The sequence below is a fragment of the Halyomorpha halys genome, unplaced genomic scaffold (assembly GCF_000696795.3).
Source record: "Halyomorpha halys isolate HHAL.00 unplaced genomic scaffold, Hhal_1.1 Scaffold6959.1, whole genome shotgun sequence".
Classification (NCBI taxonomy): domain Eukaryota; kingdom Metazoa; phylum Arthropoda; class Insecta; order Hemiptera; family Pentatomidae; genus Halyomorpha; species Halyomorpha halys.
The window spans coordinates 35,759-59,589 of NW_027115442.1; the positions used below are offsets into that span (position 1 = coordinate 35,759).

Here is a 23,831-nt window from a genome sequence, read left to right on the forward strand (position 1 = left end):
AAAGTGAACCACTAATTATTTAATCATTTAAACAGAAAATTGATTTCAGCTTTACATAGATAAAGAGAGGCGTATTTAGCACTAATGCCTAATGGAAAAAAAATGAATTCATTATGTATTTTACAATAAATTTTACAGCTCACTTACATATTGTATTCAAAAGCATTATTAGAAGTACAATCGTAATATAATAAATTTATAGTATTGCATATACAAAAATTATCATTTATTACCATAAAAATATTTATTTTTAAACATTTATATCATTGTTAATCTGCCAGCTACAGTATGTAGAAGTAATAGAAAACAGTAAAACTAACATTATTGTTTAAAGCTTTAATTTAATTTTGTAATTAAAACTTTTTCGCTTTAAAAAATGTTGGTTACATCGATCTCATTCCACCACTGTTAATATCACATACTTTTCCGAAATATATATATTTATCATATGATAATATAAAACACCTATCTGGCTATTGTATATGAGCAGCTTACAATTTATTAGGTGTATATTTCATTATAATAATACTTCCACTTAATCCTTTTGTGTTCAGGCACTATAAACGTTGGGCTATACGTGCATATCAGTCAGATTTTACATTCGGCTCGGAAAAAAAGTTCAGGCGTGCAAAACGCTTCAATCCGCACTCATTTACTTCTCATGTTTTAAAATTAACATGAAGTAAAGGAATTGAAAAGTAGAAAGTAGCTCTAGGTTAAGCTAAGTGATTAAGATGGCAGTCAACTTATATTTATTGAATTTATGTGAATGAAAGCTTATTATCACTTCTTTTTTTTTTTTATTTTTTAGATTTTTTAAATATATTTTTAATAACTAGGTGAATTCTTTGGTTTATTCATATTTTTTTTACTAAAGTTTAGATCAATAAAATTTCAACTTATCAATTTCTAATCTATAATATTCCACTTATTTATGGTTAGTCAGTGTCCAGGTTTACTTTTTCATTGTTTCATGTTGGCTTGGTCTGAAAAAAAAAAAGAAAGAAATTAAATTAGTTGTATAAAAATAAAAATAAATACAGTAGAAACCCACTTATTCCTGTAAGACATTCCTACAGAACATAATGAGTCCTTTATTTTAAACCCCAGAAATTTATTGATTTTTAAATAATACATGAATTAAGCATGGATCCAACCCAATTATTGGTATAGCTTCACAAGTGCCATGGTTACCATGGGATGCTAATCATATGTCATTCTTGTTTTGGTTATTAAAGTTTTCTTAGTCGTAAATATCATCATCGCAGTAATGAAGTTCTACATTTCACTCTTACGAAGTAAGAGAACTACAGATCAAGATAAAATAAGCCAGTGAGCTTGAACCACAGTTTTTTCTTCAAGTCTGATTGGGGAATTTCTAGCCTGTAACAGCCCACTAGTGCGTCTGTCATTCTGAAATCTGCCAATGGTCAAGATCCATTCATGAATGGAGTAAATAAATCTTCCAATTTTTCTCAGAAAATTCACAGGGCCAGGACTTCTGGTAAGTGTGAAAGTTTAGAGAGACTGGCTATCGGTTTCAGTCATGGATACCTGGTAACTGTCTTCTACTTGCCTGCACTGCTAGCTCTTCTAAATATCTATCACTGATATCGCCCTCAAACCAATGTGCATTTGATGTATAGGCAAAGCCCACAGTTTCTTTAACAATCCTGTGGCTCTAAATTATTTGTTCATTGTAGCTAAATATAAGGGTTCAGTGAATACAATTCTGGGTTATATGAGTGCATGGATAGCTGAGTCTTATTGCAGAATAGTTAAACTGTAGGGATATTTGCTGCGGTGCAAAGTGATTATTAAGTAAATTGTTACTTCTAAATAGTCATAATAAAGTATACAGCTACACCAATTCTATTGTTGAATCAACTTTCTTGACAGCATTTGACTGATTAATTAAATAAACATGTTTTCCCAATATCTTTTATACTTTTGAATGTATGAGGAAAAAAGGATATACCCGGGAGTTTTCACACAGATATACTACTTCATACAGATTTGAAGTTTTGACGTGATCAATTTAAAAAAAAAAGAGATACATGTTGTCCAAGATTTTTAGTTCCAAAATGTTTTTATTAATTACCATACTTCTTGTACTTTAGATAATTTAGGAGTTTCCAGATAATTCCAATTTTTCTTCATGAAACTTAGAAAATGTAATGGTAATCGTACCTACATAGCTTTCGATCTTGGATAAAAAAAGATTAGGACAAGTAAAAATAATAGGGGTCAGAATATTCAGACCAATATTGTTTTAAAGGAATACACTTATTCATAATTTCATTACAGAAAAAATTATATTGTTGTAAATGACGTGGTTAATTACCCTTTTGGCTCCATTAAATATCCATCAGATCCATCAGAGTGGTCTTCATCATGCTCTATAAAATAAAATTCAATCATTACTCAATAGTGCTTAGTAATACAAATTATTTAATTTTCTGTTTAAATGAAATAAACTTTTGCCAAGCCATTATTCTTAACAGCAAATATCACATGGGTACCTTTAGCATAATAAATGATGAATTAATATCACAGAAGTTGAGGATCTGGCTGATGCTTTGAACTTATAAAGTAACCTACTCTAATGTACTAAGTTCTAATAAATATTATTTATCAATTTAACAGGCAAATTATGGCAGGCTATTTTTACTACCTTATACTCTGGATGGCAGATGAAATTAATCTTTCAGTTTTCAACCACTATGAAAATATGGAATTTTTTCCTAAATGACCAGTACATTTATTACAGAATTTAGAATATACATGAGTTTATTTGAGAATTTAACTTTTAATGCAAGACCTAATATTTTCTATTTGCTTTGAAAGCTAGCTAAAATTTAAAGTTCATAGTTGATAATCAGCAAAACAGAAAAATAATGGAAATAACAAGAGATAGTGACAATTTAATTTAACTAAAAGTTAAACTAATTTACTGAATGATTTAGGTATTGGTAAAAACTTTGTTTGTAAATACTTAAATATGTCTGTTTAAAAAAAAATTTGTTATTGTTATGAATAAAATTATATTTAAAAGTTTGAAATTAAAAATTGAGCATAAAGTTGAGGAAATTATGCTGCCATTGCTAATGAGTACATAAAGAATCTGAATTGAGTTTTCAATCTAAAGTTAAAATATCCAATTCAGAAAAGTAAAGGTTTTTTTTTTTTTTTTTTTTTTTTTGACAAATTGAAATACTGCACCAAAAACGTATTCAGTTTATTTGGAGTTTAAATTTTTCCTTGTCAAATAGGTGTACTAAATCAACATTTTTAGTAAAAACTTGATGTATCTAAATGAGAGGCTCCTATAATATATTTTTTTTATGTTGACTTAAGTCCTGCATTGAGAATCAATGCGGAATGGGAATGTCAAGATTCATTTCCTGGTACCTCTGGGAAATAAACTGACCCAGATGGTAATCGAATCCACAACAATCTGAACCTAGCACTCAGGGACTCTTTTCTGAATGTGCTCAGCAATCAGGTCCCCATTACAATTTTGATCCCTATCCTAGCCCAATTTGGATAGTATGTCGGAACCATCGAATGATTTTCAATCTTCCCAATCTGGCTAAAATAAATTGGTGGCCCGTAGGATAAAGGTAAATTCATGCTCAATGATAGTTGAGATTATTGATAAAAGCAAACAAATAAAAGCAACATTGGAAGTAAATATTGGCCAATGTATATTGAATCAGGCTGGACTTCTTACCTCAACCAGTGCTTCCAACTCTAATTTGAAAGCATATTAAAACCCCAGAAAACAAAAACAAAACTGAATAACGGTTTTATCAAAATAATTTCTGAATTTCTTATAAAGTTATAATAATCTGATGTTTGTATTCTAGAAAAAAGTATTTATTAGAATGTCACTGAACTCATTAACAATGGATGCAATTAATTAACACAATAACAATACAGAAAATAGAATAGAAGAAAATGTAACTGTGATCAATTGGCTGTAATTTGAATATCATTGTCACTTTTAATTTTAATCATTTTTTGCCAAAATTTTAATATTTAATTTATTCTAGTGTTAGATAAAAAACTGTACAAGAACGTATTTATTTTTATACCCATTTATAAATAATTCTGTTAAGGTTCAGCATTTAATCCATAGATATATTAATGCTAAAATTAATTTGGATAGTTTTCTTTTCTTTTTTTTTTTCTTACTCTAAAGTAACAAGTAAATTTTAAGTCAGTTCTGACATGCTGCATTCACATTATTAAACATATTTAAACAGTAATTAATCATTCTTGGTTAATAATAATAATACATAAAATGTTAGTAAATTGTATTGACATACATTACATATCACATTTATTGCTCTTTCCGTTGAGGAAGCAAGTTTACACAATAATAACATTTCACTACACATGCTTAAGATGTTCTTGATGAAATTTTTGGATTAATTATATTAGCAGCAGCTAGTGAATTTTTTTTGTTTTCTTAAACTGAAATTTTAATGTTCAATAGTTTAGATGAAAATGCCTAATTAACAGAACTATGCTGAAATTATTACCTTAAAATATTATATAGTTGGTTGAAATTCTCAAGGATAATTTTAGCTTGTTATAGTATGAAATGAGATTTACATCACAAGCTACCATAATTTTGATTTGCGTTCAGTCCAGCATTAATAATATTAAATATTATGAAATATAGAAGAGTTTGATTAATTTTTATCTAGCATAAAGCTTTAAAATTGATACAAAATATAAATAAATTGAGCAAATCAGCCTCATTAAGAATGTAATGATAAAACAATTAGAAATAATTATGTATTTACCATAATTATGATTTAAAACTGCCAAAGTAAAAAATACTAAAAAAATAAGTAAATAGAACACCTCCTTAATTTAAAGTAACTAACCTAAGTGGGTGTGCAGATTAAATCGCCAATCGTGTTCTCTCGGGTCAAACTCTGGTTCTTCATCCACACTTATATCGTATTTAAGCGGAGGCCTCCCACCTAATTCCAGGACAAAGCCAAGCAAACTAAAGCTCACAGTCTACTTTCTATTCTCAATTATCCTCTAGAATATTTCTTAAATATTTTTATAAGTTACCAACAAAACATTTAGAGGATAATTCAGATAAATGCAGATACTCCAGTGCATATTAGCATGAATAGTATGGTTAGCTTAGTACATGCTAACTTAGCTTCTATTGATACATACTAAAAGCTTTTAAATACCTAAAATTGATTATAATTGCTTAAATATTGTTTAAATAGAACTAAAATTATTCAAACTAATTTTTTTTTCATGAATACTGTGATATAGATAATAAAATCAATATAAAAATATATAATCAATCTTCAAAAGATTTCATCAGTCGAAATAACATGTTTTAACATAAATTTTTAGACATGGTTACACATAGGCACACACAATTGAAAGGTAAAGCTTTATTCAATAAATCTGCTTCACTTTAACCTAAAATACTAATAATTGTGGCATGTTATGAATTTTATACATCAATCCCTTCATGCATTTGAACAGCTATAATCATTCAATATGCTTATTGTTCAGTATTGTAATTTTCCTTCTATAAATCAAATATTGTTCTGATTTATTTATGAACATGCTTCAGGCAATAAAAGATAAAAGAATAATAACCTTTTTGGCGGCTATCTGTAATTTGTTTCTCTTCCAGTTCACTTTTAATTTTCTCCCCTATAAAACATTAAATTGTGTACTTTAATTTTAATTGAAAAACTCTGAAAATATTTATAATTAGATAAATTAATTAAATATTTATCTGTTTATAAATGTTCTTTGGTATTGAAACAAATATTTATAAAAGATCATTTTAATTACTTATACAAATGATGTAAGCAGTAATTCTACCTTGTGATTGAGAGACAGTCCACTGTGATGAATATTGGGCATGAGTTTCAGTAGAGTCAGGATGGGGAGGGTCGGGAAACTGGGATTGAGTCAAGGATTTGAGATATTTTTCAAGTTCCTCGCCTTTAAGCTCAGCTGTTTCTCCTCCCATTTCTTCTGGTCTTATGACGATCCGCTTTTGAACTACTCTTTTTATATGCACATTTCCTGAAGCATCAACATCTCTAGTTTCTGAAATATCTTCACCAGGATCGAACTTTTCAATATATTCACGAAGCGCTTTTTCAGCGTCTTGACCCTTAAATGATACTTTTGTTATTTGAGGGGGCATTTCTACAGTCCTATGAATCATTTGAGAGAATTCATCATCACCTGGTTCTATTACTTCAGTCACATATGGTTTCCCTTCTTCAAACCAAATTCCAGCTCTCGCCTCCATGCCTTCATCATCCACCATAGTTGTTGAGTCACCAGAAGTGAAACTTGATGACATAACAGAATCAGTTTCATATTGATATGTAGCATGGGTCGCAGTTGAACTAGTTGGTTCAAGTGAATCAGTACTGCCAAGCATATATTCTGCTCTGGGAGGGGGCATTCGATTGATAGAACCTTCGTAACTTTCTTCTTTTCCAGAACCACTCCAATCTACTTCTTTTCCACTCGAACTACTGTATGGCTGATGTTCTTCTTCATCCAGTGAATTAGCCTGAGTTACTTTTTCTTCCAAGGAATCAGTAGAAGTTATCATCGAACTTTTTTCTCCTATTTCTATTGAATCAGTCATAATTGCTTTCTTTCTTTGGGCAGCTTCAATTGAATCGGTGCTTACTGACATAACATCTTGGCTAAATTTGATCTCTAAAGAGTCAGTACTTGTTGTAAATGGATCAGCTAGACTGGTTTTCGATATTTGAGTTTTTAGTTCCAGTGAATCTGTACTTGTTAAAAGCTCTTCTCCTATATCTTCCCATTGAGTTATGTAAGTCTTACCACAGTATGTTTTACTCTGAGTAACTGGTTGATCAAAATCTAGGTCTGGAACTTTTGTCATTTCCTCCAGTGAATCTGCATGTCCTAAAGATTCTGATTTAAGCTTCTTGTCTATTTCCTTACCTTTGGCATCCATGAACTGTTCAACATTGGTTTGTGCTTGGCGTATAATTTCATCGATTTCAAACATTCTTTTTTCATAATCTTCTTCATCTGAATCTCTATTGACACCACTAACTGAAACTGTCACACAACTTTCTGATTCTGATGCTTGACTCTCATGACCTTCTTCGATTTCAGATAACAATGACTCCTCTTCAGCTTTAGCCTTTTTTTCTATCCGTTCTGCAGCAATACAAGCATTTTCTAAGCCTTCAAATTCTTTTAAAGATCCTATTGAGATGTCATCACCACCACTCTTACTTCCATGTTTTCTACTGTTACTTGAACTGGTTAATGAATCTTGCGATCCAAGGGATTTATGCTTTGTAGATTCAAGGGCTATTAGGTTTTCTAATCTTTCGAACTCCTGTAAAGAGCTCATTGAAACATCATCGTGCTCCCCAGATCTAGTAAAAAATCTTCTCCCAGCTAATACATCATAATCTGGTGTGCTGCTCAATGATTCCTTGACACTTCCAAAACTTCCAATAGAATGACTTACTTGACTCCCCATGCTTCCAATTTTACTACTGCTTTCTAAGTCATTTAAATCTTCTTCTTTAATATCTTCTAATGGACCCCTTTCAAATTCCATGTCATACCCATAAATTGGGGCAACTGGTTCAACCCCTCGAAACTGCATTTCCATCCATTTTTTTCCTGCCTCTACTTCTGGTTTAAAATCGTCATCAGCTGCAGATGGTGGAGACCCTTCTTGAGAGGATTCTTCAGTTTTATCTTCCATCCCTTTAGGTGGGGTCCCAGACTCAAATTCAAAAGGCTCTTCTTCTTCACCACCTTTAGAGTAGTATTTTATCTTGGTCATCTTGACTGATGTTTTAGGTGGGGATACAATGTCTTTCTCCGGTGGCCTATGACTGAAAGGAATCCTTTTTCCAACTATTTTGACACTCTTACCTTCATTGTCTTGTTCTTCTGCTTCCTTGCCTACTTCTTCAATGATTACAAATTCATCTGCTAAATCTGGTTTTTCTAGAAGTTCAAATGAATCACTGGTTGGAGAATCAGAAGCTGATTCAATATCTTTGGAGATATCCTTCTCAAATACAGTTTTTTCATCGGTAGTATGTGATGTTTCATCGATGAAATCATCACTGATTATCGATTTAGAAGTTGCAGTTTCAAGAACATATTCTTTTCCAGCTAAACTTGTTTCTGAAGAGGTCCTACTTGAAACTGATTCAGCTACTTGTTGAATTGAGCCCTCATCAACATCTGGAAATACAAAACTTTCGTCTAGAACAGGTGTCATATGTTGTGTGACAGTTATTCCTGGAACTGGAGAAGTACGATCTAACAACTCTTCTTTGAGAGATAGTTCATGAGTTTCTAATTCATGTTTTTCTGCTATAGGGTCTTCATGAATTGTTTCATGTAAGGATGTAAACTGAGGTCCATGGAATGCAGCTGCAGCTTCAGCTTCTGCTAATTCAGCTTCTTCTTGCCAAAGCAAACCTTTTTCTCTAATGGGACTTACATGAGCTTCATATTCACTAGATCGGCTGAAAGCTCCTGAATATTCCATTTCCAATTCAGTTACACTTGCCTGAGCTTCAGAAGAAAACTCAGGAGTATCGTCTTTGAGTTCACATTCTTCTATAGGTTCTGGAGTTTTTGGCCTTTCTATTGGATCTTCTGTAGCCTCAGTAGAACATTGTTTTAAGAGTTCTGCTAGTTCTGAGTCTGGTCTATCTTCTGAAAATGCAACTGATGACAGTCTAGATTTAGCTCCTGATTCTTTAATTTCTTCATACTCATATGTGTCTTTGATAGTAACTCTTCCCTCTCTTATATCTCTTTGGAATGCTTGATCAGCTTCAGTTTGATAAAATTCCTCTTCCAGTTTTTCTGCTTCATCTACATCCTTCTTTTCTTCTTGACTACCCTCTTTAGAAGTTAGACATTGTGCATATTTATCACTTTCTGCACTATCTTCTTGTATATCTTCAGATTTTTTTTCAAATTCATATCCTTGAAACACTGGAATCATAGATGCTCTAAAACTTGTGCTGCCATTCCTACGATGCCCAGGACGTTTCTTGACCTCTGTTTCTACTTCATCATATTCAACATTATAGTCTACTTGGGTAGGGCCATTGCTGTGAGTAGTTGAAATATGCTGTGCAGCAGTGCTACTGGCACTCTGCTCCACTACAGTTACTTTTGCCGATTCCTGTTCTCTGATTTGTTGTGAAATTTCACTTGAAAGTGCTTCCATTCTTGTTTCCTTAGTACTTTCAGTATCCTTGGACTCAGATAAACTAAGCTGATCTGATGTTCCTGACACTGTCAAGAGATCTGATGTAGCAGACCCATCCATTTTTTCAGATTCAGTTCTTGACAGTTCCATTACTGTCCTTTGGGCTATTGAATCACTAACTACACTTCCAGTATCATCAACACTAGAACTTAGCTTTTCATCTACTATAGGTCTTGGCTCAGGTTGAAATGTCATTTCATGAGATCTTTTCATGCGCTGTGTTAATTCTTGAAGAGGTATTTCAGCTTCATCTTCAGACATTTCTTCTGTAGATATGTCAAAACTCACTGACTGACCATTTGATTCAGAAATACTTTGAACCTTTAATGGACTCTCCACCCTATAATGTGGTTGTGGGGTTTTACTTTCCATTTCTTCATATTCCATCGCAGATGGCACAAGTGTTTCAGAAGCTTCACTAGATACCTCCATACTTGCTAAATTTCCAGAACTTTCTGAATCCAAAGATTTCATAGAATCTCGGGAACTAAGAGAACTAACTGCAGTTTGATAATCTCGAGAAGTCACAGTAGTTGACTGTCCTGAAACTGCTGATTCATATTCAGAAGAACCTGTTATGCCAGCCAAATTAGCAACTAGGCCTTCTATGTCAGATGACAAAGGTCGACTACCAGGAGTTCGTAGGCTTTCTGAAGTCTGTTCAAATGAATGATAGTGACTCTCTCCTGAACTGGAATATGGGTCACTAAGAACATCCCCATGTAATTTACTTACTTTAGATTTAGAATGTTTCCTAATAACAATACTCGGTTTTTCAATCCCTACACTAGTGTCAGAACTAGCTTTAACTTCTGATGAAGAAGATGTGGAAAGATCATCTTGAATTGGCGATTTAACTAAATCAGAAGAGTTATCTTCCTTTTGTTCAGATTCAAAAATTGTTTCTTCAATTCCAAAATCTGATAGTGCATGGTGGACTTCTTCAACTGTGCTCTTTTCAGTAAAATGTTTAGTTTCACACTTAATTGTTGTAGAAATTTCACTTTTTTCTATTCTCTTCATAATAACTGTTCCATCTTCTGATGAAAATTCACTAGAATGAATGTCAGTTTTTTTATTGCTTTCTTCTACACTAGTTTTACGGTCTTCTTTATGTTCATGTTCTTGAAACTTCTTTTTTTCATCTTTCCCTTCTGAATGAGTATCATAGTTATAAGATTCTGATGATTTTGCTGTTTTTTTAGATTCTTCAGTTAATTCACTTTTCATGGAAGCTGCATCACTTGCTAATGTTTTTGTTGCTTCAAATTTCTGTAAGCCTGATGTTGACTGTTCCTCATTCCTAAGAGCAAAGGCTTGACTTTCCTTGAGCACAGATATACCTTGTTGTATTTCAATCCCTTCTGCTTTTATAGCTGTTTCTTTTGTCAGGTATTCTTGTTCTTGATCAGATTTTTCTTCCATTTTAACTATACTTACATCTGATTTATCACCTTTTATGATAACTTCAGATTTAGTCTCACTTGCAAAAGATTTCTCCAAGTCGTTTTTGTCTTTAAACGTTACTTGTTTTGGTTTCTCAGGGTCAGAAATTACAGTTCCTTCTTCAAAATGACTTTCTTTGATTGATTCATTAAATCTGTTTTCAAGAGAAAGGACTTTAAATTCAAACTCTGATGGTGATTCTTTAGTAATACTGTCTTTTTTCTTTTTTTTTTCTTCAATTAATTCTTCTTTTACAGCTTCCAAAGACTCCTTGACTTCTGCTAAAGTTCTCTCTAGTACATCTTCTCCTGGAGTTTCTTTGCTTAGGTCTATGTTCTCTACATCTTCAGAACTGTCACCTTCACTTAAATCATCTTTGAAAACCTGACATGCTTGGCTTTCAAGAGGTGAAATATCAGATTCTACTCCACTGCTACGCAAATCTTCATCAGTTATTTCCATACTAGATGTAGTTGTATCTGTCCGACCAAATTTCACATGAAATGGTGCATCTTGTTGTTTTAGCTGAGAAACTTCTATTTCTCCAACCTTATGTTTTTTATCAAATAATGTCGCCTCCCTTTTGCATATTTCTACTTCTATGTCTTCAACTATTTCTTGTGCAAGCACTCTTGCTTCTGATTCAGTCAAAGGTTTTTTGGATGCATTTAGGAGCATTTCACTGGACAGTTGTTGAACAGTTTCTTCCTGTAGACTTTCAGTAGTTTCTTGAACTGGAACTTCCCATACAGTATCAGGGAGATGCTCTTCTGGTGTGTATATATTTCTAGTTTTCTTGTCCGATTTGAGTTCCTGAGTTGCCCAATCTTGTATATCCTGTTGTTCTTTGAAGCGAGTATCTTCTGGTGTAACATCTGATTCAGAAAATGTATCCTCACTTTCTCCTTGACTAGATGTAACGGATCCTATCTTCTCTTTTTCTGTTGGAAAAGGAGCTTGAAGCTTACTATCTTCAAAAACTTTTAGATCTTCATCTAGTTCTTTTTCAGTTCCTTCTATTTCACTCTTATCAACATGTACTTCTAGTGAATCAGATGGCTTGGAAATGGCTTCATTTTTATATTGTAGTACTTCAGCAACACTACTGCTGATACTCGTGTCAGGGCTACTAGTTTGAGGAACTATTATTTCTGCATCAGTTTCTTTTTCTATAGTAGAAATTAGGCGTAGCTCTTTATTTTCTGGAACTAGTGAATCTATCTGTTGATCTAATTCATCACTGAATATTTCTGTATGTATTTGCCTTGCTACCATTGCTTGTGTGTCTGTTATTGGCTTATCACTTTTTTGTTCAATACATTTGTGCTCAGGAGAAGATTCTTCTTCAAGTTGTGACATCAGTTGCTCTACAACCATTTCTTTTTTAATTTGTGCTTCAAACATGCGTTTCTTTTTGCGAACATTACTTGCATCAGAGGAGGTGTCACAAGGTAATGATACTGACCTTTCGAAAATCGGTTTCTTCTTTATTAAAATACCAGTAACACTGTTAATAGTATCTTCCATATCGAAAGCATCGTTGTCATAACTTAATTCATCTTTGTGAGTTTGAATGTATTCAATTTCCGAATCATCCAAACTTTCCTCCTTCGAAATACCACGTGCTACAGACTCTGTAGGAGTGGCTTCTGGGAGTATAGATTTCTTTTCTATTTCCAAAACTTCTCCTTTAGGGGAAGTATCGTAATAGTCAGGTTTCTCCATAGACGCTGTAATACTAAGGCGAGGTTTAGGTACAGGTGGTTTATCAGATATTGTCTCTGTCTGTTTTTCAACACTTCCATGTGAGACTTGTTCCCAGAACATTTTCTTTGATACATAATTTTGTGGTTCTTCTGGTTCTTGTAGGAGGTCTGAGGGAATAGATTGGGAGCGAGGTGAAGGTATGGGTGGGGGTGCCTCTTTTGTTTCTTCTTCCTCCAGTGCTTGGGTTCCTTCTATTAATTGTGCATACACAAAACACACAACAAACTGTTGTTAGTCACATTGTTAGACGAAAAAAAAAAAAAAAATCAAACTGAAAATGTTTATAAAATTATTTTAAAGCAGCATGTTATTAAACTTAAGAAGCCATATATTAGAATAACAAAAAAATTAGTCATGCTCACATACAATGCTTGTTAGCGTTATTCATTTACCTAGCTTAGTTCAAAATAAGAAAATAATTTTTAAACAGGCTATTCACATCGTTCTCTATAAAATGGTTTTACCTTTTTTATGAATATTGTTAATAGTAGAATAATTACTATCTTTCTCAGAGTTACTAATTATAACTTTATGATCAATAAGATTCTCATCAGTAGTATTTAAAGATGAAAACTTTCGGTTTTCAGTTACACGAAACATTAGTGGCCCTCCCCCAAAAACTGTAGTAGGCAATATAGTAGAGAGATTTGTTTTAAAGATGTAATCAAAGCCTAGTAAAAATGATAAAAAAAAAAAAATAACAATAGAAAAAAATAAAATTAAAAATTAGCTTAAATAATTGAATGAACTATTGGCATTTTAAATAAGTTTACTACCTTGTTTGTTATTTGCTACCTCTGAAACCTCTAGTAATATAGTCTTTGCATTACGGGGGAGGGAAAAACAAAATTTTATCTACTTAAATAAACCTAAGCTAAACAAAATAACATACTATCTAGACAATAATTGATATTCATAATCCTAATTGGTAATATTCTAGTGTAAATAACTTGTACATCTAATATTGTGTAATTAAAAATGTTGAAAATTTAATATATTTACAGCTAAAAGGCATAAAATTTAAACCAAACTGAGTATACATTAGCAGATTAGGCTCTTACATTTCTTACATTCATAATTTAAATTTAATTTACCCATAAATTAATAATAAGATGCCATAATTTAAAAAAATGTTTCCAGATTTACTAAAATTACAAAACTAGAGTAGACAAATACTTTAAAACAATGAATGATCCTTAACACAATCAAAATAAATCAAAGGCTGATTTCAGGAATAGGCGTTTCTTTTATTTTCTAATTTGTTGTAACCATAAACAGTAAAAGTTATTCAGACAAATCATTTGTTCGTTTTATACTCCAGTAGTCACTAAAATCTTTTTTAAATAAGTTGTAGTGAATATTGTAGATTGGTTTTTTGTCTTGTTTATTAATCCAGTGATGTTAGTAATTATAGTATACATACGATTATGTTTTGGGGATGATATTTAAGAAGATAAATCATTTTTTGAGTTTATGTATGGATAAAGGTGAAAATTGGAATGCCCTAGGTGATATCCTTACTTATCTTAACTTTAAAACAGACAGATATTGCAATTATTGACTGATATGTGATAAGTAAACGTCTTTCAAAGGTGATCATAACACCAAAAATAGTAGAAGGGAAGGTGGCTTTCTGTGCTCTAGGCGAGCGTGTAAAATCTGCCCCCTCCTATACTGGGTGATCTGAACAATTTTTTAGAATTTGTGTAAAGATCACTGTTTTAATATACAAACATTGTTATTATAAAGGAAAAGCTAAACCTTGGTTTGGAAATAAACTATAAATTGGTATTTTACTTTACTTGATAAATTTTACTAGTCTAAAAAGAAGAATTTTTCATGAATAATTTTGTAACCTTTATGTTCCAGCAGCCTCGGCCGAGACCACATCTCGCTCCCGCCTAGCTATGGCATTAATATTTTTTTCTAATAATAAAAAGATGCCTTTCTATATTTTTTATTTATTTTCTTATCTACCATTTTTAGCCTTAATGACATTCCTCAGTCTAAATTGATACACAATAAATTAAATAAATACCAATAATCAATATAAAAAAAATCAAGAAACATCTAAAAATAATACAAAACGCCTAGTAAATTTAAGCTGATAACAAAGTCAGTATGAAAGTTATTCATAATTAATTTTCTGTGTCAAATGAATTTTGGAAAGTCCCCTCAATTTCCTTGTCCATTTCCACCCAGAGCCAAAGCCATTCAAGTCAAAATTAGTTGCATATCTAAAAACTGATTGAGATATTTTTTGTTTTTACAAATAACATACAAAATAGATAAACATTTACACTACATTATTAGTTTGTTTTTAATCTAATTTATAATTGGATTTATTTAATGTATTACTGTTATGAAATAATTATTGTGTAACCTATATTTTATAATTTTTTGCTTGCTTCTATATTTATTTTGTTTAGTGTTTGTTGATTTAGTCTGAGGAACATCATTGGGACCCAACCAAATGTTAAGAAAATAAATAAAAAATATAGGAAAAACATTTTCCATTCCTATAAACATACAAATTAAATTTTAAAAAAGGTTATCCTGCTATATAAGATCCAAAAATTCAAGAATAATCACAATATGAAATAACTAACTCAGTATTAAAAACTTTGACATATTTTGGGCCATAAAGATTTAATCCCTTCATACATGAAACATCAATAAAAGTAATTAATTTTTATTGTAGTTTAAGATTCTGTACTAATAGCAATTATTAGTAGCAAACCTCTAACCATTGAAGTCTTTCAAAACCTTAATCTTATTTCAGGCTTAATACAATACTCCTATCTAAATCTTTATTTTCATATCTGAGGTTTACATGTTAGTCTAACGCTGACTAACTTTTCAGTGATTTGTACTTTACATTCCACTTTTGACTGGCAGAATACAAAAGATTGCATTTTATTTCATTTATTGTATAATTAATTACTTCAATTGAGGATCTTAGTTTCAAAAATAGCACATATACATAAAATAAAAGCAGTGTCTTTTTAGGTTTTAAATTTCATTTGGAAGAAGTAAAGTGAATCCTCCAATCATTTTCCATCAAAACTAAATGAACAAACCCCTTTGTCTTTTAAGGTCAAGTTAGGATGATTATTTAACTAATACTCTCATTTACTTTTTAACCTCACTGATAAATTGTCCAATCAGGAATGTACCCTTTTGAAAGTGAGTTCCTCAATTATAATTTACTGGTATGGCTCTTGCAGTTCCACAATGTTTATTCATCTAAATTCACCAGTTTAATATTTTTTTTTTGTCGTTGGAGAGAGAGAGGCTGAGTTTCTGTATGAAATACTTTATTTTCAAAAACCTTATGCACTTTTTTTTTATTCTTCTCAGAATTGCATAATTTGATAAATGTAGCTGAATTAATAGCATCACTGCTGCTAAATTCGATGTGTAATGTTTTTTGGCTGAATAAGAATTAATCCCTAAAAGGATGAGTAAATGTCAAACCAGTAGACAAAACAAAGATAGGAGAATTGTGTTATGCTTCACCTTGTTGATTTTGATTCGGGTCAGGTATTTATAATGACATATGCAGGCAAAGATTGTTGCAATCATCATCAACTCTCCGATGGTTAAGCCTAATTATTATCTTAATACCAGAATTAAAATTCCATTAATTAATTACCATTCCTGATAATCTAATAATTGACTTAAATATTGAAAAATAACCACCATAATAATTAATCAGCAACTCAATAATTTAATAAATGATCCTCAATTTAAAAAATTAAAAAAAAATTGTGCTAACCTCTAACTCTTAGTAATTTATTTTAAAATGATATCTTTCAGTTATAAGCTACTAGAGAATAAAACTAAATATTTATAAAGATATAAAAATGACATTTTACAGAAAATATAAATAAAAAAAATAATAGAATAATGAATCATCTGATACATGGTTAGATTAGAGAAAAATGATAAATAAACCATGTAATTTTAAGTAGATGATTATGAAGGCACTTAATTATTTTAAAAATGTGATTTGATCATGTCGCTGCTTTGTTTGAATAGTGGCACATTGGAAAACAATTTTATAAATTTTATTTTGCTATGAACCTGTTCCAAAGATATTACAATAGGCAGGGGTTTCTTTCTCTGCTGGTGTCCTTCTATAAACTATCCTAAAGGTAATAGGTTTGTCACAAAGGAACCACAGACAACGGCACAATCCATAGAATGTCCAATACAAAATGAAATACTTTTGTTTTGTCAGATGTTCCACCATTCAAGCAAAGCAGCAATATTCTTTACTTCTGTTATCCTATTTAAATTTAATAAGTAAATAAGATTATAACATAAACCAAATTCTTTACTGCCAAAAAAAATAAATAAAATTGTCATTTTGTTAGTATATACTTAAATAATTTTATTGTTTTAAGAATGCTTTAGCTCTTATTGCAAGTTAGTTAATATTTTCTATTTAATGACTGATTGTACCTTGAGGAGATGTTTCATCACTTGGTTCAGTTAAGGATTTTGAATCAAGATCAGAGGGTGTTAATCCTCCTTTGTCCCATAGGTTTAGTGCTTCATCCATTTCTTCCACTGAAAACTGAGATACCATTTTCTGAAATTCACCATCTGACTTTTCCAAATCCAATTCTTTAGTTTCAGATGCCATTCTTTCAAATTTCTTCTCAACTCTAGCTGCTTTAACTTTTTCTTCTCCTTCTCGATCTGATTCTTCATCATCTCTGTAATCACCAGAATCGAACCTGAATTTTACATTTCTCCTTTTTGGCCTTTCAACTGGCTCAGTTACAAAGTATGGAATTTCTTCCTCCTCCTCTTCACTAGAATCTTCAGCAAAATCTGTTACAATGCGTACAGTCGGCCGCTCACCTTGTGGTAATCTTTGAGAACCACCAAGCCCTCTTCGGCTCATACTAGGTGTTGTTACAATTGGTTTTGGACTGTCCTCTGTATCAGATTCTGTTTCTTCAGAAAGCATATTTGAATTGATCAATTGAGATTCCATTTGTTTTATGATTTCATCGACATCCTCTCCAGTCTGAACTGATTGGCTAGGTTCATGTATTGTAACATATTCCATACCTTTAATTTCTTCGACTACAGCATGCTTGTATTCACTACTGAGTTCTTTTGGAACTGCTACTGTTTTTGTATGACTTGTTTCTTCAATTGGTACCATTGTAGTCCTATCATTAATATTTTGTAAATTGAAGAATTTATTAGAATTATCTTCAGTTTTAGTTAATTCTACAGATGATGTATCAGGTTCATTAATGACATCTTTTTTAACAATATTGATGCTGTCTACAATAGCATCATTTTCGACATTTGTAATTTTTTCATCTTGATGTACATCTGTAGTAAGAAATATATCTGTCTTAAATTCATTTTCAGTGTTCATAGTGATTCCATTTTGACGGATAAGTTCAGTGTGAGTTTCTGATGACTTGCCTTCTATTGTTGGTTCAAGACTGCCTGCAATGACAGTTAGATTGACTTATCATTGTAAAACTACTACTTTGATTACAAATAAAAAAAAAAAAAATCTATATATATATCCTTGTTGCAGTTATAAAAAACTACCATGAAAATTTGAAAACCTTTTGTGATAGTGTAAGTTTTAATGTTAGATAAAGTTAGTCACCAAAACCAGAATAAAAACCTTTCAACTCTTTCAATCAAATTGTATAACTACATGCAGCCTTACCTTCTTCTAATAAATCTTCTTCTGATGTCCATATACAATATCCAGAATTAACAAATCCTAAACCTTTCTTTGGTGTTATGTATTCTATACTTGAACTTGAATAAATTTGACAATTCTGGAATAAATCAAATGTAGGAATGGAGAAATGTTCAGACATGTTGGGAAGTGATCTGTTAATATGACGTCTTCTTAAGAAACCTCCACTTGTTCTTATGTCAATGGTGCTAGTTCCAAAACTTCTTCCAACTTTAAGATTGATTCGAGGAAAATTGAATTCATCACTGCTATCACTGGAAGAAGAATATACATCATCACTATAGATCGGTTTCTCATTAGGCACACTTTCACTTTTATGTTTAATTTTTTTCAACATTTTTTCTTCTTCTTTTTCCACTTCCTTAATCAAATTTGAGATTTGATTTTCTATTACACTCAATGATTGAACTGGATCACTACCATCGGTATTATGAACTAATGTATTTTCGTTTTCAAACTTGGTTATTCTAGTAGGAACTGAGGAATCAGAATTATTATGAAAAAATAATTTTTCTTCATCAGTAATTTTTTCAATCATATTTTCAACTGAGCTTTGTAGATTTATAAGGTCTTCTGTATCATCAGTAACATCAAGAAAGTCTTCTCTTTCTTCTACAGGTTGTCGTGTTGAAATATATCTTGGCACTTTATCAAGTTGCCGACTGATTTTATAAAGTATCCCAGGAGTTTCAGGACCTAGCAGTGAAGGTAAATCCTCTCCTGATGATGATGAAGATGATGAGAAAAAGAGTTCAGAAAAAGTTTCTGTTTCAAATCCCAAACTGGATGAAGAAGTTGTGAATTCCGAATAACCCAAATGCGGTGGATACAGAGATCCTTCCTTTATTTCACGGTAGTATGATCCCAAATTCTCATAAGCGCTTTCACATCTTTCGTTCTCCATTTCTAACTCAAAAAAAAAAAATTAATAAAATTTAGAACGACATAGTAATAATTTTATGTTAGCTAAGGTCCTCTAAAATGATTTAAAAACAGTTCTTAAACAGTGAAATGTGATTCATTCAATCTTAATGGAACCAAACAATTGAAAAACCATTTAAATTCCTAATGTAGTAGAATTTTATAGCTGCAACAAGGATAAAAATTGTATAGTAGAACTAAAAGTAAATGACAATACATAATGTGTATATGCTATTTCTATCTCATAAGAGATGGATGTTATATAAAATATTGAATTCATTATAATATTGTATGGAATTAAATATTTTTGTATTTATTTAAATAAGGTATTAATTAGGATACTGAACACTGATTACAGAAATTTCAGTTTAAAAACAAAAAATATCTTACCATCAACCATTTATTTATAAATAAGAAGCAGTATTATATGATTTTTTGTAGTGAAAAAAATGTATAAATATATGCATATATCTTCATATGTTTACATTTAAACTAATAAAAATTCAATCATAATGTTACTGCTTGTAAATAATCATCAAAATGTTTACTTGAAATAAAAATTAAAGTTTTTCATTATCAAGTTAGTATTTTAATTTTACCTAGTTCAAAAATAGTATTTTTGCTTTATCTTGAAGAAAAAACATTTCATCATAATTGTCAAAGTGATGTTACTTAGCTAGAAATAGCATACACTGATATTACATTATCAGTATTTTAAGCACCCAGGAAAATGGTAATTTCATTTTCAAGGGTAGCCAAACAAAATTATTACAACAGGAGACTTCAAATAGTTTATACACTTCTATAAACCAGGAAAATATTATTTGAAGCAATAATAACACTGTTTAATAAAAAATAAGTATCATTCTTGGTTATGGATTAGGATAAAAACAATTATTTACATACTTCATACAGGTCTATAATAGGGTAAAACGGGCAAATGAAACATGCTGGATAAGTATTAAAAATGCACTTCATTGCATGAGGATTAAAAGTTAAAGTTTTTAATAAATATTTTTAAAAAGAAAAGGTAGGAGGGAGCGAGACACAGCATCCATACAGAATAACAAATACAGTAGACTTTCAATAATCCAGGGCTAACAGGAGTGTAACGTCTGCGAATTTTTGAAAATCATGAATTATACTTTTATACTATAGATGAAAAGGAGCATATGTGGCTGTTTTATTAAAAAAAACTTTGTTCTGTTATATTGGCCGGTGTAGACAGAAAACAAATTAAATCATTAATTATTAAATGATTATTAACTCTATTTAGAAATTAATTAATTTTGGGAAACTTATAATATATTATAATTTTAATGGAGATGCATACTGCATATATTTGGTGTGATAGCACTTAATTGTATATTAAAAGATTGATCGATTTAATTCATTGAAAAAACAATTAATTATCTGGAATCTACTATAAAACTTGTAAATAGAACAACATTTTTTACAGTTATAATAATATCTTTGTATGCTGTATTATGATGGCTACAATAATATTACCATTTTTATTAAAATTAGTAATAAAGCATAATATTTTATTTTAAGAAGGATTATTGAAATGATATTTAAATTATTAATATGAATAATGTATGGTTATATGAACAAAAATAATTAAGAATAATACCTAAATAATATTATTAGGCAAAGATCAAGCCATAACATGAATTAGGAATGGCCAAAATTACCAGTTAATTAAAAAGGATTTTGTATATCTTAAATTGTAAGTTCTTTGAGAATTAAAGAAAAGCAACTGATTGAACTGATTATCCCAAAATAACTGCCCTGTCATAGTGTCAATTCATACCCTGTAGCCCTTTGAACCATGATAGATAGTGCAAAAGCCCTATCAAGATGAGAAAAGTTTATTTCCTTATTTCTACTTCAACAAAGCTACATTTTTCGTATACATTTTTCACACCTCCAAAGGTCTTAATATTGTATATAAGATTCAGTAGTTAAGTTGTTTAATTGTGTATTTTAAGTTTTATTTAATTAGACTTAAGTTGCTTTAAGTTATAAAGCTCTATTATTTCATAAGTATTGAGAAAATTTCTATTATTTTGATGTTTGCCATTAAAAGAATCTGTGATGCTTTCAAGATTTTTTTTATTTATAAAAAAACTGTTCTTTGAGCACGTTTTCATGAATCTATTATGAGTGTTTAATACCACTGGCCACAAAATATTTCCATGTTTAATCACTGCTTTGAATATGTAAGAAAATAAAGTATTTTGCTGAAAATTGGGAGAAAAAATAGTTCTTATTACAGAGTTAACAGCTATGCTTAATTATTTTTTCAAGTATTAAACAAGTATGTTGGAAATAATTAAGGTTTTGAAATTCAAATCAAGATTTCAAAAAAGAAACAGCTAGGTATAATTGACTCTCTGATAATTGACCCTGTGAGTTTTCATTATTAGTTTCAGTTTTTGATATTTTAATACATTCATGCATTTACTTTCCTCAAGTTAACAAAACCTGTGTACATGATCTCATACTTATACAGTGAGATACTTGGTATTATTTTTATTTCTACGCTTCCAGAAATGAAGGTATGTGAAAATGACTACATAAGGGTGAAACTAATAACAGGAAAATTTGTGATTCTATCAGGGTTTGACATCAGTAACTAAAAACACTATTAATATGGGTAATAGGATTGGCATGCATAATTATTTATATCTCTTTACACAAACATAATCTATCAGTTTTTAATTTAATTTTTAGTCAAATCTGATCTTTGGCATCTCTTAAAGATATCCTGAATTGTGCCAATATTTCCCTATCCAATAATTAATTTTTTTAATTTTTCCTTAAATACAAAAATACCAGATTTCTTGAATAATTATTGTATTTTAAAAATCAACAAATACTATGATGAACAGCTGCATATCTATCTTCTTATAGATTTATAGATTATGTTAGATTAATTCTCATAATTAATGACTTGATTTGGACCGAGAAAATATCATAGTGATCAAGTTATGTTGAAAAAAATATTATTTGATCACTTTTACCATTAACCTGATGATATGTGGTTTAATTATCTACATTTTAAATATATGAGAGCTTTATTAGAAGTTAACTGATGAGTGTTTTGGTAGTTGATGGAATGATTTGGTTGGCATTTGGAAATGAATGGCTAGTTTTGATTCAATAATATTATGGTCTAGGTTCAGAAGAAAGCAGAAAATTCAAAACAGCATTTATAAAACTGTATTAAATTTAATTCAACTCTTGAATCTTACTGATATACCACCGATTTCACTTGTTTTTTCTATTACTATGTTCTTTATAAGTGCCAATAACTCATCACAGTTATATGGAGGTGGCACATATGTGAAAAATATTTGTTTGTATAAATAGGGCTTCCCAGTATACCTGTTCACTTTCCTTATATCTACACTTTTTGGAATTTTGATTTGATTACTGCTGTGTCACATTTGCAAGGGTATTTTGACTTAAATAAATCTATTATGAAGAGCCTTAACCCATTAAAGGACACTGTTGTGAAAATGTAACATCTTTAAAATTAAACAAAAACAGAGGGTGGGGGTGGTAAGACAGTGACATAGTCATGAATCGACTCTGCGTAGACTGGTTTTATATCACCAACCTTCAGTACGCAAGTTTGGCTTAATCTCCTATTCTCACTAATCCATACCACATTTTATTATGTTTTTTTTTTTTTCAGGAATAATAGGGTTGTAGGGGAGGGAGAGGAGTAATGGGGTACTAGAGGAAGGAGTACTCAATGGAGTACAAATAGCTAAGACCCTCTGTTTTAGAATGCGTAATCATAAAATCCAGGCAAAAATTATTAAGTTTGGAATATTTTGATATAATTTCAATTATTTAGTGTAGCACACAATGCTTAAATTGTTCATTGATTTCTATTGAATTATATCTTATAATAATAATATAGATGGATTTTATTGATTTAGAAAAGTTTATTTTTCTTAAGATAATAAATTAATTCATAAAAATACTTGAAAGTCAATCAGTAAAGTAACTCTCTAAGCTTATTAAATTATAATGTTCTAATATGTATACATTGAAAAAAGTGAATAATTTTCATTGGAAATGTACTTAATTAAAATATTGTTGCTAAAATTAAACCAAATTTGTGACAGTCCCAATGTATAACTATTTGTATGCCCATTATTAAACTTTATGCTGTTTTTCTTTTGTATTTATTTATTGATTTTTTTTTTACAGCAATAAAAAATCACTTTTAATTGTTTCAGGAAATGAGTACACTAAAAAAATCAAGTAATTGAGTACTATTCAGAGATAGCAAAAAACTAAAGCAAGGTATACTATAAACTAAGGTTCACTCAAAAGTAAAAGAAATCTTATCATAATGTTGAAGAACTATTTAAGTGTAAAGCAAAAGCAGTGAAATATGGTAAGGATCAATGCGAAATAATAGCATGCAAGCATCTTGATTTTCCTGGCTTACATTAAAAATTCTATTGATTGCTTTATAAAAAGATTTCTATAAAACATGTTTGTGTCAAGTGCGTATATTTAGTATACTATAATAGTCATTCAATTTCTACTTACTGATTTTTGTGTCTTCTACAATTGCTGCTTTTGTGGTTTGGCGTATTGCTGTCTCTTTGTGTT

The 23,831-nt window shown here is 30.5% G+C and overlaps 1 protein-coding gene across 2 annotated transcripts; it reads right to left on the reverse strand.

Moving 5' to 3' along the window:
- Nucleotides 1–787: 787 nt before the first annotated feature.
- On the reverse strand, nucleotides 788–23,831 carry LOC106692006 (ankyrin-2; the record flags this gene model as incomplete). Of its 2 annotated transcripts, XM_067052460.1 has the most annotated exon segments (7): nucleotides 788–986; nucleotides 2,345–2,399; nucleotides 4,899–4,997; nucleotides 5,647–5,703; nucleotides 5,878–12,717; nucleotides 16,994–18,004; nucleotides 23,769–23,831. In XM_067052460.1, coding segments are annotated over 7 exon segments (8,156 nt in total), but the record flags the coding sequence as incomplete, so codon positions are not given.